Source organism: Vombatus ursinus, unplaced genomic scaffold (assembly GCF_900497805.2).
Source record: "Vombatus ursinus unplaced genomic scaffold, bare-nosed wombat genome assembly UNPS02014893.1, whole genome shotgun sequence".
Lineage (NCBI taxonomy): Eukaryota > Metazoa > Chordata > Mammalia > Diprotodontia > Vombatidae > Vombatus > Vombatus ursinus.
Genome location: NW_020954671.1, coordinates 1,932,340 through 1,949,711, shown reverse-complemented (window position 1 = coordinate 1,949,711; position 17,372 = coordinate 1,932,340). Strand labels below are relative to the sequence as shown.

At 35.9% G+C, this 17,372-nt stretch overlaps 1 protein-coding gene across 1 annotated transcript in view; it reads left to right on the top strand.

Annotated features, from left to right (window-relative positions):
- The window catches only part of EXOC5 (exocyst complex component 5), a 63,359-nt gene that overhangs the window by 7,316 nt on the left and 38,671 nt on the right, over positions 1 to 17,372 (top strand). The window contains exons 2-3 of the mRNA XM_027842907.1: positions 12,812 to 12,906; positions 13,727 to 13,874. Coding sequence (XP_027698708.1) covers positions 12,812 to 12,906; positions 13,727 to 13,874 — 243 coding nt within the window. The remainder of the gene's footprint in view (positions 1 to 12,811; positions 12,907 to 13,726; positions 13,875 to 17,372) is intronic.

The following is a 17,372-nucleotide window of genomic DNA, read 5'->3' as shown; positions in this document are numbered from 1 at the left end:
CAGCTAGGAGTAGAGTGCTGCTGGCTGGCACTGTAGTGTTGGCATCCCAGGTTCTACTTTGGAACTTGGAACCCATTTTAGCACGTGGCTTTTTATGTTAGTTCCATAGGAGATTGAATTCCAGCTTGAGAGCAAAGAAACAAACTCGCCAGCTAGCTTCTAGCCTTTTCTTGACCTCTGTTAGGATAATTGTTTATTTGTTAGGTTTTATGTCCCCTCTGTCTAGTATTTGATAATCCATCTGCTTTTCCCTGACTTTTTTATGGCTTAGAAGCAGTATCTCACTTTATGTGTACGTCAGTTTAAACACTGAATATTTTAGGGTCAACAAGACTTTTTAAATAAAAAGGTTAGGTAAAGCAACCAAGAAAAAGAAGGTGTTCAGACTTTGAGTTATGAATGATCATATAATAATATTTCTGCCATATAGACCCTATTGTAAAAAAAAAATGGTCCCCTTCCATTTGCTAAGAATTTTATTCCAGGATACAATTAATCCTCAACTTTTTCAGGAGTAACATTCTTAGAAAACAGTGTCAAAGTAAAAAATGCGAATGTTGATATATGGAGCCTATGGGAAATATGAGATTTAGTTCCCACAGCCACCAAAAATTAATCTTTTACTAGAGATTGCTGAAAATATACTCTTCTGCATATGATTATAACAGAACATTAAGTCTGATAATATGTACTTTTCTTCACAGTACACAGTAACCATGAAATAACCCATAAACATGCAGTACACAAAGTAAAATTGTTAACATGCAAAACATTTTTTCTGTCTAGTAATTCCCTAGAATTCTATGACCTTTTGTGCTAACATCTCAGTAAAAAAAAAAGTTGATTTCAAACAACATTCATTTTTCATCACATAGGAGATCTACAGTACCATAAATAAATAAGTACAGCAAATAGAATTTTAAAAACTAAAACTTTTTTTTAACATGAATCTGTGTCAGATGGTGGTGTGAGAGTGTTTTACTGTATATTATACTACTGTAAACCACTCTACCTTGACTGCCCTCTGAAAACCAAAGGAGAAGTTGCTGGGTCTTTAGTCCTTCATGGCTGGTGAATGTTGGAGATTGTGAAGGGCTCACCAGCTTAAAGTAATCTGTCAGTGATAAACGGTTTGAGATTCTTCAAAGGGTCTTGGAGTAAGGGAGCATAGCAGAGACCTTGAGACTGAGATCAGTGATGGGATCAGCATCCTTGATGTCTCTAGCCAGCTGGTCAATTATGCCAAACCAACCTACTGGGATACAAGCCGCTCCACAAACTTGTGTGTATCACACTTCTCATTTTTTTCTCTACTGTGCATAGCCACAAATGTGTGTCTTGGACCCCATGAAAGTGAAAATGAAGTTATTAATAAAATCATATGAATGCTTAAAGTTGTGAAAGTTAAACACACAAATGTTGAGGATTTACTGTCTTTCTAGTATGATTTCCAGAGAGGCAGTATGATGTAGTGGATAGACCACAGGGCCTGGAATCTGGAAGACCTGAGTTTAAATGTAGCCTCAGACACTGACCAGTTGTTTGACCTTGGGCAAGTCACCTAAACCTCTGTTTGCCTCAGTTTCCTCAACTGTAAAATGGGGATAATAGTAGCACCTCCCTCAGCGAATTGTTGTGAGGGTCAAATGAGGTAATCTTTGTAAAGTGCTTAACATAGTACCTGGCAAATAATAGGCAATTATTTATTGCCTGTATATTATGTAGCAATAAATGCTAGCTATCATCATCATCGTTACCATCATTCATATTTAAGGGATCCTATACATCGCTACATATTCTCTGTCTTATAACTTTGAAAGTTGGTTTCTTATCATTGATGATTTAAAAGTTAGTAGTTAGCTCTCTTTTTTGACAAAAAATGGGGAAGAGATATGTGGAAACTTACTTATGATTTCATTAGCTCAGAGAGTTTAACTGATAAGGATGATTTGGTGAGAGAATTGTAGGATAGTGTTCCTTAATTTAGGATGGCTTGGGGTCTTGACTTTGGATCTGAAATCAAATTCTGCCTCTGACACTTAGTAACTGGATGACCATTTATATTTCTGAGTTTTGGCCAGTTATCAAAGATTCTGAATTTAGCTGGTCTTCAAGTCATAAGCTCCTTTGATAAAATGAACATTGTTTGAGATTCAGGAGACAAGAGTTCTAGTTCTAAATATGGTTGTAACCTTGGGCAAAGGACTTAACTTTTTTTGATTCAGTAATTAAAATAGGTGCCAACTGTGTGCTAGGCTCCAGAGATACAAATAGGCAAAATAAGACATTTTCCTATTAAGGAGCTTACATTCTGTTTTGGGGAATATAGCATGTATACAGATTAAAACATAATAAGATAATTTGGTGAGAGAGGGAGGGACAGGGAAAGCTTCTTTGACTAAGTGGTATCTGAACTTAGCTTTAAGAATTCTTGAGTGCTGGAAGTGAAGAGAGCACGTTCTAGGAATGGCTTACACAAATGCATAGAAACTGGAGATAGCATGTTGTGTTTGTGGAACTTCAATTAGTTTAATGTGGCTAAACATAGAGTGTGAAAAGAGAGTAAAATAAGTGTATAAAATATAGTTGGAAAGGTAGATTGGAGCCAGATTGTAAAAAAGTTTTAAATGTCTGGGCAAAGAGTATGTATTTTATCTCAGACATAATAGGGAGTAAATTAAAGTTTTTGAGCAGGAGAGGGCTGTATTCAGACCTATGCTTTAGAAAAATTATTTTGGCAGTTGTGTGGAGAATGAAGTAAAGAGAAGAGAGACTGGAGGGAAGGGGACCAGTTAGGGGGCTATTAATAGTATTCCTTTTGAAAGGCAGTATAAAGAGCGCCAGTGATGTCACGGGTGATATCTAGACTTGCATGTGAATTGGCTTTAAGTGAGGCAGAGTTGCACAAAGTAAATCCTCAGCCTCACTCTCTATTCCAAAGTCATTGAAGTCCAGTGGCAAGACAGAAGTCAGGGTGACTGGTGAAGGCCCAGGATGCAGTGGATGACGTTGGTGTTTTCAATTACCTTACTAAGCTCTAAGTTCCCCACAATGCCTGCTTCAGTTGCCTTCGTGGCCATTGAAACAAATTGTTCTCATCTGCCCATTCCATCAAGGGAAGTCTTCACGTGCGTGGGATAGTTGCCAGTAGGTTTGAGGCCTGTCAACCTTCAACCTGGTTTAGGCTGCCTGCTGAGATGGTTTTGTCAGGGTGTGGTCACTGCACATGCTACAGTTTCTTGGAGCCACAGGTGAGAGTTAGGTGAAAGTAGACACCAAAGATGGATGAGTAGCCTTGAAAAGGGCTCAGCAAGCACCAGAAGTACTAGACCTCCCTAAACACTCCATATATCCCATGAGATCAAATCATGTAGATAGGAATAAGGGTAGAGCCTGGACCTGTGATTTCATTAATATAAGGACATTCTGGGTCTCTTTACCAATCTAGGTTGGTACATTCTCTTCAACTTATAGTCTTGGAGACTTGCCTGACCAAGTCTAAGCTCTCTATAGCTCCTACTTCAGCCACCTTCCTGGATATTGGAGCAAATTGTTCTCATCTTCCCATTCTATCAGGCGAAGTCTTCACATGCTTGGGTTAGTTATTCCTGTAACTCATGAACAAGTTTGAGGCCTTTCAGTTACCCTCAACCTGGTTTAGCCCGATGATTTTCCAGGGTGTCCAGTATGCATGCTACAGCTTTTTGGAGCCACAGGTGAGAGTTTTCAGAGTAGTCCAAGTGTGAGAGAAGGCCTTGAACTAGGGTGGTGCCTCTGTGAGTGAAGAGAAGATGGAAGAGCTTAAAAAGGATTTTGAAAATTAAGAGAAGTAGAGGAAAAATTGGGAAGAGAAATAAGAGTGATGAAAGAAAATCATGAAAAATGAGTCAACAGCTTACTAAAGGAGACCCAAAAAAATACTGAAGAAAATATCACCTTAAAAAATAGACTAACCTAAATGGCAAAAGAGGTCCAAAAAGACAATGAGAAGAATGTCTTAAAAAGCAGAATTGGCCAAATGGAAAAGGAGGTACAAAAACTCACTGAAGAGAATAATTCTTTAAAAATCAGAATGGAGCAAATGGAAGCTAATGACTCTATGAGAAATCAAGAAATTATAAAACAAAACCAAAAGAATGAAAAAATAGAAGACAATGTGAAATATCTCATTGAAAAAACAACTGACCTGGAAAATAGATCCAGGAGAGATAATTTAAAAATTATTGGACTACCTGAAAGCCATGATTAAAAAAAGAGCCTAGACATCATCTTTCAAGAAATTATCAAGAAAGATTGCCCTGATATTCTAGAACCAAAGGGTAAAATTGAAATGGAAAGAATCCACTGTTCACCTCCTGAAAGAGATCCCAAAAGGAAAACTCCCAGGATTCCAGAGTTCCCAGGTCAAGGAGAAAGTATTGCAGGCAGCCAGAAAGAAACAATTCAAGTATTGTGGAACCATAATCAGGGTAACACAAGATTTGGCAGCTTCTATATTAATGCAGCAGAGGGCTTGGAATGTGATATTATGGAGGTCCAAGGATGTAGGATTACAACCAAGAATCACCTACCCAGCAAAACTGAGTGTAATCAGTGAGGGGGAAAATTGTCATTCAGTGATATAGAGGAATTTAATGCATTCTTGAGAAGCCAGAGCTAAATAGAAAAATTGACTTTCAAATACAAGACTCAAGAGAAGCATGAAAAGGTAAACAGGAAAGAGAAAGCATAAGGGACTTATTAAAATGGAACTGTTTGCATTCCTACATGGAAAGATGATATTTGTAACTCATGAGACCTTTCTCATTATTAGGATAGTTGGAGGGAATATATATATAGACAGAGGGCACAGGTTGAGTTGAGTATGTGGAGATGATATCTAAAAAATAAAATTAAGGGATGAGAGAGGAATGTACTAGGAGGAGAAAGGGAGAGGTGGAATGAGGTAAATTATTTCACATAAAAGAGGCAAGAAAAAGCTTTTACAGTGGAGGGGATGAGGGGGGAGGTAAGAGGGAATGAGTGAACCTTACTCTCATTGGATTTGGCTTAAGGAAGGAATAACATACACACTCAATTGAGTATGGAAATCTGTCTTACCCTACAGGAAAGTAGGGGGGAAGGAAATAAGGGGGGAGGTGATAGAAGGGAGGACAGATTGAGGGAGGGAGTAATGAGAAGCAAAGACTTTTGAGGATGGACAGGGTTAGAGGAGAGAATAGAATAAACAAGGGGCAGCATAGGATAGAGGGAAATATAGTTAGTCTTTCCCAACATGACTATTAGCATGACTACGCATGTATAACCTATATTGAGTTGTTTGCCCTCTCAATGAGGGTGGGTGGGGAGGGAGGAAGGGAGGGAATTTGGAAATCAAAATTTTAAAAACAAATGTTGGAAATTGTTTTTGCACGCAACTGGGAAATAAGATACATAAGCAATGGGATATAGAAATCTATCTTACCCTACAGGAAAATAGGAAGGAGTGGTGATAGAAGGGAGGGCAGATTGGGGGAAGGAGGAATCAGAATGCATGCTGTCTTGGGGTGGGGGGAGGGGAGAGATGGGGAGAAAATTTGGAACTCAAAATCTTGTAGAAGTGAATGTTGAAAACTAAAAATAAATAAATTTAAAAAAAAACTGAGGACAGTGCTTTGGGAAAGGACACCCCCATTGTGAGAAATGGATTATAATTCAGAAGAGGAGACTGAAGTCAGCCAGAACTAAGAAGGTATCATGTCATGTAGACCATAAGAACATAGGATATGCAAGAGGAGGGATGGTCAATGATGTCAAGTAATGAGGAGATCACCTAGGATGAGGACTGCAACAGACCATCAGATTTAGTCATTAAGAGACCATTGAGCACAGAAGGTAGATTGAGTATAGTAGTATCACAAGCCTGATTCCATTGTAAAGTATAATAGTGAGTCAGTGAGAGAAATGATATTTTCTAGGATTTTTTTTTAGGGGGGGTAGAAAGAAGAACAATGGCTTGAATCAGTGTTAGTCAAATGATTTCTTTTGAAGTTTTTGGTAAACCTAGGTATGTTTATAGAGAGCAAAAGAAAAGTCCATAGATAAGGAGAGACTGAAAATGAGAAAAGGAAGGATATGGGACAAGTTTTTAGAGTACATAGGAGAAGATGGTACAAGGACACAAGTAGAGGCACTGACTTTGGCAAGGAAGACTACTTTTGTAGACTTAGAGAAAAGTGGGGAAGGGCAGGTGGAGATGTAGAGGTGTTTGAGGTGTAGAATGGGAAAGAAGATGGAGTTGAAGGTGGATAGGAAAGCAGATTATTTGCTAAAGAAGAAAGAAGCAACACTGAAGACCTGAAGAAATAAAAGGTTTAGATCTCAGTTTCCCTATCTGTAAAATGAAGTGATTGGGCTGGGATCCCTTCCAACTCTAATATTCTGTATTTCTAATTACCGTGACATAAAAAGAACATAGCAAACTGCTTTTTGGCCTTTGGTCCCTCATTCATTTGTCCAGACATTAGTCAACAAACATTATTAAGAACCTGATATGTGCTAGGCTCTGTGCTAGAGTGACAGATGAAAATGGAATAGTCCCTACTCTCAAGGAGCTAATACTGGTAGTACAAGATACAAAACACAAAGAACATGGCTTTATTAAACACTGAAGTAGCATGTGCAAGACACTTAATGGTATTGCATCATAGTTTAAAAGCTGTGAGTCCTAGAAGGACCTTATAATAATGGATTATAAATTCTCTGTCTTTGTCTCTCACACACATATAAATTTCATCTTTTCCTTAAGTGTAGGATCTATTTTGCACAAAGCAAAGGAGCTGTCATTGCTTGTAGTACTGAACTTCAGTCAGGAAACTGGCTTCAGATCCCCCTTCTGTCATTTCATAGCTTTGTGACTATGTTACCCTTCCTGATCCTCAGTTATTTCATCTGTAAAACGAGGATGATATTTTTGTACCTGTTTCACAACAGGGTTTTGAGAACTGAAACAAACAAAAAAGATAGCATGTAGTGTGCTTTGCAAAATTTTCAATGTTGTTTAGAAATTAATTTTTATTATTTTTCACATGAAGTTATTCCCCTCTCCCTCAAAGGTGCCATTCATGTTGACCATTGTCCTTCAGTTGAATCACTTTTGCTTAAAATAGTTTTGGAATTCCTTTTTTAAAATTTTCTTCAGAGCCAGTTTTCCATCCATCTGTAGATCTTTGTTTTATGACTTGGTAGTCACAAGGTGCCCAACCTTAATCTCTGTTCTCTTCTTTCACCTCCCCTCTCCATTTGTTACATTTAGTTTTACCCTGTCACTGTTATGGTGCCTGTTTTGAGCCAGCAACTGGGAGAACACTTAGAGGGGTTATGTTAGTGATGTCTTAGAGCCAAGAAACCCTGAAGAGAGAGACTGTAAACCCAGACAGAGGCAGGTTTCTAAAAGAAAGTTAGTAAAAGGGTAATAGGAATCAGAATGAAGTTCATTTGTGTAGGGTCTGCCTGCAGTAAATGAACATAAATTTCTGAGGTCCATATATGTGTAAATAACCAGAAGTTAAATTGCAGAAAGTTGATTTCTTGCCTTTTGGTGACTTCACAACATCTTTATACTCACTCACAGGGACAGTACCCTAATTAAGGCACGTATCACCTCTTACCTGGACTATTGGCAGGAACCAGTAGCATCCTATTTGGTCTTCCTGTCATACATATCTTCTAACTCTAATCCATCCTTCTCACAGCCCCCCAAAGCACTTAAAGTTTTTTTCCCAATTATATGTAAAGCCAATTTAAAAAAAAATTAAAGACACAACAATTTCCATGTACAAAGCACAACACAAAAAGAGGATTCAGTATGAAACCATGAGTCTCCATTTCACACTACTTTTTTTGAAAAACTACATAATAAATACTACACATTGTTTTCAAAGCTACTTTGCTTCTCTCTGAATTTTCTTTTGTTCTTTGATGTGTGCTGTTTTTATCCAACTCCCTCCCTACACTTCACTAGAGAAAACTACCATTAGATACAAGTATGTATGTATATGGAAAGCCATACTATACGTGATTCTATTTATCAGTTCTTTCTTTGGAGGTGTATTAACTTGAATATTTATAATACTCAAAAGAACTTCACAGTTGTTCTTAAAACAGTATTGCTATCACTGTATTCAATGTTCTCTTGGTTCTGCTCATTTCACTCTTCATTATTTCCTATAAGTCTCTGCATGTTTTTCTAAAACCAACCAGCTCATCATTTCTTATAGCACAGTACCGTTCCATCACAATCATATACCACAGCTCATTTAGCCATTCCCCAATTGATGGGAATCCCCTCAATTTCCAGTTTTTTTCCCACCACAAAGAGAGCTACTATAAACATTTTAGAACATATAAGTTCTTTTCCTTTTTCCCTGATCATCTTGGGGAAAAAACCTAATAATGGTATTGCTGGGTCAAAGGGCATAATTGTTCATAATTCCAGTTTGCTCTCCAAAATGGTTGAATCAGTTCACAGTTCTGCCAGTAGTATATTAGTGTCCCAATTTTTCCATATCCAGTTTTTAATATTCATTTTAAAAAAAATTCCTAATTTTATACCTCCCTTCTCCCCTCCCCCAGGCAGTAAACAATTTGTCAACGTGTGCAATCATGCAGAAATATTTCCATGCTAGTCATGCTGTGAAAGAAGACACATAACAAAACAACAAAAGGCCCCACAAAAAAATAAAGTGAAAAATGGCATGTTTTGATCTCCATTTAGACTCCTTCAGTTCTTTCTTGGATGTGGATAGCACCTTTCATCATTAGTCCACGTATTCCATTACAATCATTTATCACAATTTATTTAGCCATTCCCCAGTTGATGGGCATCCCCTCAATTTCCAACTTTTTGCCACCACGAAAAGAGTTGCCCCAATGCACTTTTCTTAAATGCAGTTTTGACTTATGACAGAGCCTGACACAGAGTAAGCACTTAAATGCTTTTATTATTATTTTATTATTTATTCATGTCATTCTTTCCATCTCCCCCCAGGATCAAATAAATATAAGCTCTTTCTGGTATTTAAAGCTCTTCAGAATCTGATTGCTTCCTGACTTTCTAGTCTTCTTACACTCCCTATCCCCTGCCACACTAGCCAGATGGACCTTGTTGTTTCTCACATATTACATTCCATGCTCTGCCACTGCTTTTTCATTGATTACTTCTTGTATCTGGAGTGTTTTCCCTCATTACCTCTTGGAGACTTTTTATTCAGTCTCCCCATTGTAACTAATAAGAAATAATAATAATAAAAAAACCCAAAACCTGTGTGTTTACTTTAGTGACAGGAAAATAGGGGAAAAGCTGCTAGGGTGTATCCTGGACTTTAGTAACCCAGGGGGAAGAGAAACCCCATTTAGAAGCAGTAGGTGGTAGCAATAGGAAGGGAATTAGGTAGTCTAATTTTTGAGATCAGAGAAAGGAAGGAGAATAAACAGGAAGCTACGTGGGACCAAGAATTTTTAGTGGGTATTTGTACTGATTTGAGATATTTCTGCTTATTTTCCTCAAATTTGCCTCAGTCAGTGATCACCAGTAGCTTGGGGCTTCATTCCCAGAGCCAGGCAAAAGGAAGAAAAAGGAAAAGACATAATCTCATGTAATTGGTGTTCCAAGTGGGAACCTTTATGACATTTTTCCATAGAAACTTTAACTTGAGTCAACTTATATTAGCTTCCCTAGTTAACTTGAGTAACAGGAACACTAAAGCTCATAGTAAGCTGAGGATAATGATGCATGGTAAGGGCAATGACAAGGGCTGTTCTACTTATTGGGCAAGAGGGAGGATTTGTATCATATTTAAGAAACATTATGGGTTAATTTGGCTTTTGTGGGCTGATCTGGTGACCTAACTACTATTTATAGCATCAGTTGAAAATGGCAGGGGGAATCAGAGGGGGAAAAGCTACACACGGACAATTGACAAACCAGATACCACAAGAGTAGCAAATGCAACATAGGAGGGACTGATAATTTACCAAGGAGTCTATCTAAAAAGGGAGGTAATGATAAAACCTATGGCTCCATATATTTATACATAAATGCATAAAATACAGGTAATAAGATGAACTTGATCATCATGTAAAGATATAATTTCAAGCCCCTAATCATTGAGATTGGGTAAAAAATGATTCCTGGTTAGACTTTGAGAATGGATGGTTATTTTTATTCAGAAGGAACATATGTAATAAAGAATGGGTGCTCATGTGAGGAAATCTGGGAACGATGGTAGAGAATGTTTGCATGAAGATCAGTGCAGAGAAAAAGGAAGTGAAATTGTGAGGGGAGTTTATACATGGGCCAGCCAGAAGAAGACATAGATGATGAGTTCAGGAAATTGATCATACTTCTGGCACAAATAATAGTCATAGGGGACTTCAACCATTTGAAACTGGCTCAAAGCAGGCACTTATTAAAAGTGTATTGATTAATCTCATGGAACTTTATGCTAAAAAGCAAGAGCAACTGATGTATTCTTAATTTTCATTTCAGTTTTTATTATTATGCATTTATTAAGCACCCACTATGTGCTAGGGGCTGTAGTAGTCATGGGGGATATAGACAAAAAAATGAAACAGCCCTGCCCTTAAGATGCTTATTATTTTACCGACTTACTGCCATGATAATTTCATTCATCAAAAAGTACAGAAAAATGACATGGGCAACTGCTATCCTAAACTTATTGTGCCCAATGAGGAGGAACTGGTTGTCAAAATAGGAATGATGGAAATATTGGAAGGATTTGATTATTAGGATTAGAAAGATTAGAGTGAGAGATAAGAAGATGAAAGCTAGGCATAATTTGATACATATCTCAAATTTGAGGACCACAAATTTTACACATTTCAGAAAAAGAGTAGGTAAGACCCTAGGGACAAAATTATAGAAAAGAGGGGGATATTCTCAAGAATGAAATTGTTACTGTTTGTTTTGAGGGAGGTTTGGAAATGAAAATAGTATAAAAACAAACCAAAATTATCAATAAAATTTAAAAATGAAAAAAGAATTTGACCTAAGAAAGTTAAAACTTGGTTAAATTGGAGTTCTAACCTGTATTTGTGATAGAGGTTGACCCTTGTCATACATTACCACAGCCTTGGGTTCCACCCAACCCTGTAACAATCTCTCTTCATTAGTAGCTGAGTAAACAGCAGGCATATGGAACTGCTTCAGATACTGTCTTGGTTAGGGTTCAGCTGCAAGTACAGCAATTCACACCAACTTGAGAGAGGATTAGTTTTGTAACATTAAAAGGTAAAGTGATATGTTGAGATCTATCATAAACAAAAAGTTCTCAGATAATGACAATTTTTGAGCAATTGTGAGATAACTTTTGTGGTACCAAAAAAGCCTGAAGGAAATTGGATGCCAGTTGATTGGGGAATGAGTGAAAAATTATGGTATATGGTAATATAATATAATTATGCCATAAGAAATGATAAATATGATAAATTCAGAAATGTTTGGAAACACTTCTGTGAACTAATTCAGAATGAAGTAACTAAAATTAAGAGAACAACAATATATAGCCTACTAAACAAAAGAGTAAAAGAGACAACACTGAATTTCCCATCAAAATTCAGATCCAGGTAATGACCTATCTTAATTGGACTGATGTTGAAGTATGTTTCCCTTCTCTCTACTGCATACTCTGTTAGATTTGGTCACAGTATCCGTGGTTTGCAATGAAAACCTTAAAAAAAAAGAAAAAGAAAAAACTGAGATGCTGATATTATCCCAATTTACTGAGTAGAGAAACAGATTTGAAACAAATGAAATTCTGAAGACAAACACAAATGCTTCTCATGAAGAGAATGGACTGTATAAAGTGACACTGTTAATGTGTAGGGAATTTATTGGCTAAGTTAGAATTTAAACAGACATGTTTAGAAGATTGAAGCAAGGATAGGTAACTGTATGAATACAAAAGAGTGTTATGAACTTCAAAGAATAAAAGCTGTACCATTGAATCTCATGACCCTGCTGATGAATGCTAAAAACAAAAAAGGCATTTTTTTTTTCCATATCTAGACTCTAGAGGACAAGAGGAAGGTCAGAGAAGAGACATTAGTGTCCTTGGGACATTGATAGCAGATGATGAAGAGAAGGATTTTAGGTTTCTATTAGCCATTTTTTCCTATTCTCAGTCCAAAGATGATGATGATTATTATTTTGGGAACTCTGTGTGTGTGTGTGTGTGCGCGCGTGCGCATGCACAGTATTATGTAATAAAATAACAAAAAATGAGGCTATAAAGAACTTGGCACTGAATCCACTTCAACTAGATTATCCCAATAGCTTTTTAAAATGAAAACAGGAGGACAGTAGACAAAAAAATGAAATATGTTAGCACAGATTTTTTTAATGTTGTTTTTATTTGTGATGAAATAAGAACTCCAAATGGGCAGGACTAGGAATAGTGTATGAATATACACATATGTACACAGTAGTACAGAAATGTGCTCACATGTTGGTACTGTCATTCTAAAGAATGTATAGAAGCTGAGGTTGAGCATTGTTACCTTAGGTTGATAGAATAGTCCATAAGTTTTTATTCCAAAAGTTATATATTTGATTAAAATAAACATTATTAATAGGTATATAAATTTTGTTGAAATACTATATTTTAATAACAAGTTCTTCCAGAATTTGTTTTAGCTATTTGGTAATTTAATTATTGTGTATTCCCTTAACTACCTTTTCAAACTCTCAAAATCCAACTCTTAAGACCCTATCTTTGGAGCTATGTCAGAGAATGTTTATTTTACAAATTAGGAGCCTTTTGTGGCAGATGAGTACATTGAACGTCTAGTATGGAGAACTCCTGGAGGAGGCTCTCGAGGAGGACCTGAAGCTTTTGATCCCAAAAGGTGAAGTGAAAATTTCTACATCAGTCTGTCTTTTGGTGTGGCTACATTTTTGCTTTCGAAATGAAGTAATTGTAATTAGTCTCAAATTTCTATCCGACTTGATTTTACCAAACAGTTATAAACAAAATCTTTAGTGAGTTTCTGAAGGAAGATGTTTTCTTTTAAATTGTCAGTGTTTTTGAAATTTTATAATGACTTCATTTTGAAGACTTTCATCTGGTTTACTGGCATGATCATTTAAGGAAAACTTTTATGTTATGTTATAGATGTGTACACAGTACACATTTCTAAAATATATTAAACATCTCTTTTAAGTACATCAATTTTACACACCTGAGCACTGCAAATTGAACAAGCAATCAAGAATTAATATATGTTGGGTTTTGGAATACATTATGTGATTTGCAACACATTTTGTCTTCCTGATGATTTTCCTTAGATTTATGTTAAAATTATTTTGTAGTTCCTGTATGCATAACTCATGATTGGTGGGGAATTGGGCCTAGAGTTAAAATTTCGACATGATTTATCCACCACATGATAATTTTCATTTCAACACCTGAGAGATATATTTCTGAAATAATATATATTTTTAAAGTTTCAAGTCCTGAACAAGGCCAGAAAAATAGTATGAAATAGTGTGAAGATTTAAACATTATTGTTAAACAAAAATGGACTCCTAAAAGACTGTAGAGAAATAACTGTCTCTATCCTATGGAGTTTTTTATTTAGGTTTGGATTATATACGTGAATTGATTTATTAGTAGATTCTGTTTGGACATAACTGTTTTTGTACTTTATAACAATTTTATTTTAACAGATTATTAGAAGAATTTGTAAACCATATTCAAGAACTTCAGATAATGGATGAAAGGATTCAAAGGAGGGTAGAGAAACTAGAACAGCAGTGTCAGAAAGAAGCCAAGGAATTTGCTAAGAAAGTACAAGAGCTCCAGAAAAGCAATCAGGTAAAAATTAGGATAAGTCATCTAAAGGATAAAGAAGTAGACATGTACTTCATCTTTAAATTATTTTTCTGATGTTCAGTTAAAAAAAAACTAATAAAATGAAAATGATTATTTCTTTAGAAATATTTTCTGCTTGTAAAGTAAAAAAAAAAAATTAGTGATCTAAAATTGTTGGCCTGAAATCAATTACTCTTTTTTGGGTTTAATAGTGAATGTTGGTTCCAAATCACACTACATTTTCCAAACCTAGGAAGCTGGTTAATCCTAGACCTACCCTTGGTTTTTAGGAAGACTTCTCTAGTGAACTGGCCTTTTCTTCTTAAACAGATCTGAGACTTTAGGATGACCTTATAGTTGACCTTTATTGCTTTGGGGCTCTCCTGGATCACCTTTTCACTTAAGGCAAACTCAATCTGGGAAGTAAACTTACAGGGAATGTGTGTATCCCAATCAAATTTATGTTCCTTTTCATTCTTTCAAATCTAGGAAATTTCTGTCTAAAGTCTAGGGAATACTTATTTGGAAGGATTGTTCCCCTTAGAGATAGTCTGATCAGCATAATTTAGAACATAATCAAACCCCAGCATTAACTTCAGACCAGAGAAGACCCGTTAGCCCTTCACAGACCAATTTCATAATTTGTCTGGACCTAGATATAACCTTTGAGATTTTAGAATGGGGAACATCCTTTATCTTTGGTGCCCCAATTGTATCTTAAATTTTGAGCAACCTATTCTTAGGCATTAATGCAAAGATTTCATTAATTTTTCTTATATTTTTAGATGTAAAAAGTTCATTACTTCAGATTTTCTACTTTTATGTATTCAAAATTCACATGTAATGAACACTTACTAAATGCCTGTGTGCAGGGCAGACACTATGTTTTCTATCATAATAGCTTTGCTAAAATTATGGAAGAAATGTTTAATCTACTTAAAATAGTGCCCCAACCTCTAAAGCTGTCCCATTTGCATTTAATTAAAGCAGTAATTAAGATGGATCCTGTCTATTTAAGCAGGTTCTGTAGGAAAGCCTCTTCTTGGCAGGTCTGTATCCTTGTGTTACAAAACCTAGATATCTAGGTTCCTTTGCTTTCCCCAGAACCTGAATCTTGTGATGCTATTGCCAGCCTGGAACTCTCTGCAGGATTTTCTTTACTACTGTATTCCTTCATTGAGAAACAGTGTGGTAGAATAGAAACAGTCATAGAGTCATGGGAGACCTAAGTATAAATCCTGCTTTTGATTCTTAACAGTTGTGTGACTATAGTTGAGACACTTAACCTTTCTGAGCCTTAGTTCCCTCAATGAAATTAGTCAGGCTTGATTCAGGTCTGTCTGGTAGCATAGGTTTGGGTTTGAAATGAAATAAAAAGTCTTAAAACATCTGACAGTTAACAGAAGATTTATTTAGTCATAGCAGGGAAAGAATATTCAGTAAAGATATAGCATTGATTCAGTTAGCTGTAGTTTCTGTGCTGTGTTGCCTGCACTGGTTTGCTCATCAGGAGCCTGAGCATGGGAGTTACTGTTGATTCTTTTTGTCTGACTTTTCTGGCCCTAGGCTGCATAAAGCAATCTGAGCCTCAGGCTCCTGAGCCAATAACTTCAATAATCTTTAGGGCAAAACTAACCTAGTCTGTGTGGGACAGGCAGGAGCTGGGATATTGCTTCTACCATACTTGTTTATAAAGTGAGAATAACAACACCTATGGTACTTAACTTACATAGTTGTTAGACAATAGATATAAAATATTTTCCAATATTATGTAAACACTATGTAAATATTAGCTATTATTGCATTCTCATTTTTTTTGTTGTTGATGGAAATATTATCTTGTTTTTCTCATCTTTTTTGGTGGGTTTCAGTTAAAAACAGTCCCGTTAAAAACAAGTCACTATCCTACTGTTATTCTTTTATTATCATGTTGTCATTATATCATCTTATCTTTTTTAATATGCTTCAAATAGAAATGGTCCTGGGACAAATTGTTACCCTGCTGTCATCCTTTTATGTAAGACTTTTTGTAAAAACTTAAGAACAGCAGTTTTAGCAGTTGTTGCCTTACCAAATGCTCATAATCTTTGAGCTACATGGAATGAAAAGTTTTCAGTATATATAGAAATTAAAATTATGACAGAAATAATATGAGGTATATATCATCTTTGTTGTCCTATTTACTATTAGAGCTGTACCAAGAATGTGTTTATATTTTAATACTTTCATTCAACTATAAAAAAGCAGTTATTTTAACTACCTGTGCAGTAATCTGGAGAACACCTGACTTTCAAATAAGAGAGATTCTCCTGTTTGGGTCCAAGGCTGATTCTTAAGTTAAAAGGGGTTTTTCCTTTCTCTACCTATCTGTGCATGTGCATTTTTCTCTCTTTTGACCGGTTCAGATGAGTGAGAAGTGTCAAGTGCGCCCCTCACCTCTTCCTCCTTGTTTGTATAGGCTTCAACTTGTGCACCTAACTTTCCTCATTCTTCCTTTCCCTTCCTTTCCTGCATTCAAATCCTCTCCCTGTCCTTTGCATGGTTATTTTTAAGACTATCAAAACATAACAGAACTATCCCCAGGCCCTTTGTCTAATTAAATTCCCTCCTAACGATATTAGGATCTTGTATCATCTCTCCATATTAGAATGTGAGCAGTTGATCCTTTTTCATCTCTTAAAATTGCTCACTCATGTTTACCTTTTTGTGTTTCTCTTGATTTCTTTGTTTGCACTTCAGAGTTTCTATGCAGCTCTGGTCTTTTCATCAGGAATGCTTGGAAATCTTTTTCATTAAAAATCAATTTTTTTCCCTTGCAGAATTATATTCAGTTTTGCTGGGTAGATTATTCTTGGTTGCCTTTTGGATTATCATATTCTAAGCTTCCTCTGCTCTTTTATGGCAGCAAAATCATGTGTAATCCTTATTATAGTTCCTTTAGTACTTGAATACATTCTGACTGCTTGAAGTATTTTCTTCTTTGATCTAAAACCTCTGAATTTTGTATTTGGCTATTTTGATTCCTACACATTTTCATTTTGAAGTTTCCAGAGGTGACTGGTGAATTCTTTCTATATCTATTTTGCCCTCTGGTTCTAAGAGTTCTGGATAGTTTTCATTTATGATATCTTGATATATGATATCTAGGCTTTTTTTTTTTGATCTTGGCTTTAGGTACTCCAGTGATTCTCAGATCATCTCTCCTCAATCTGTTTTTGAGATCAGATTTTTGCTGTGATATACCTTACATATTTTTCTATTTTTTCAGCCTCAACTTTGTTTTAATATATTTTTCATTGTTTCATGAAATAATTAGATTCTATTTGGCCTATTCTAATTTTTCAGGACTCTGTTGCTTATGCAGGGTTTTACACTTTTTATGCCAAGCTGTTAATTCCCTTCCCAATTCTTTCACCCATAGCTCTCATTTCTTTTCCAATTTTTTCCTCTAGCACTTGTTTCATTTATAAAAACATTTTTAAACTCTTGCTCCATCTCTTT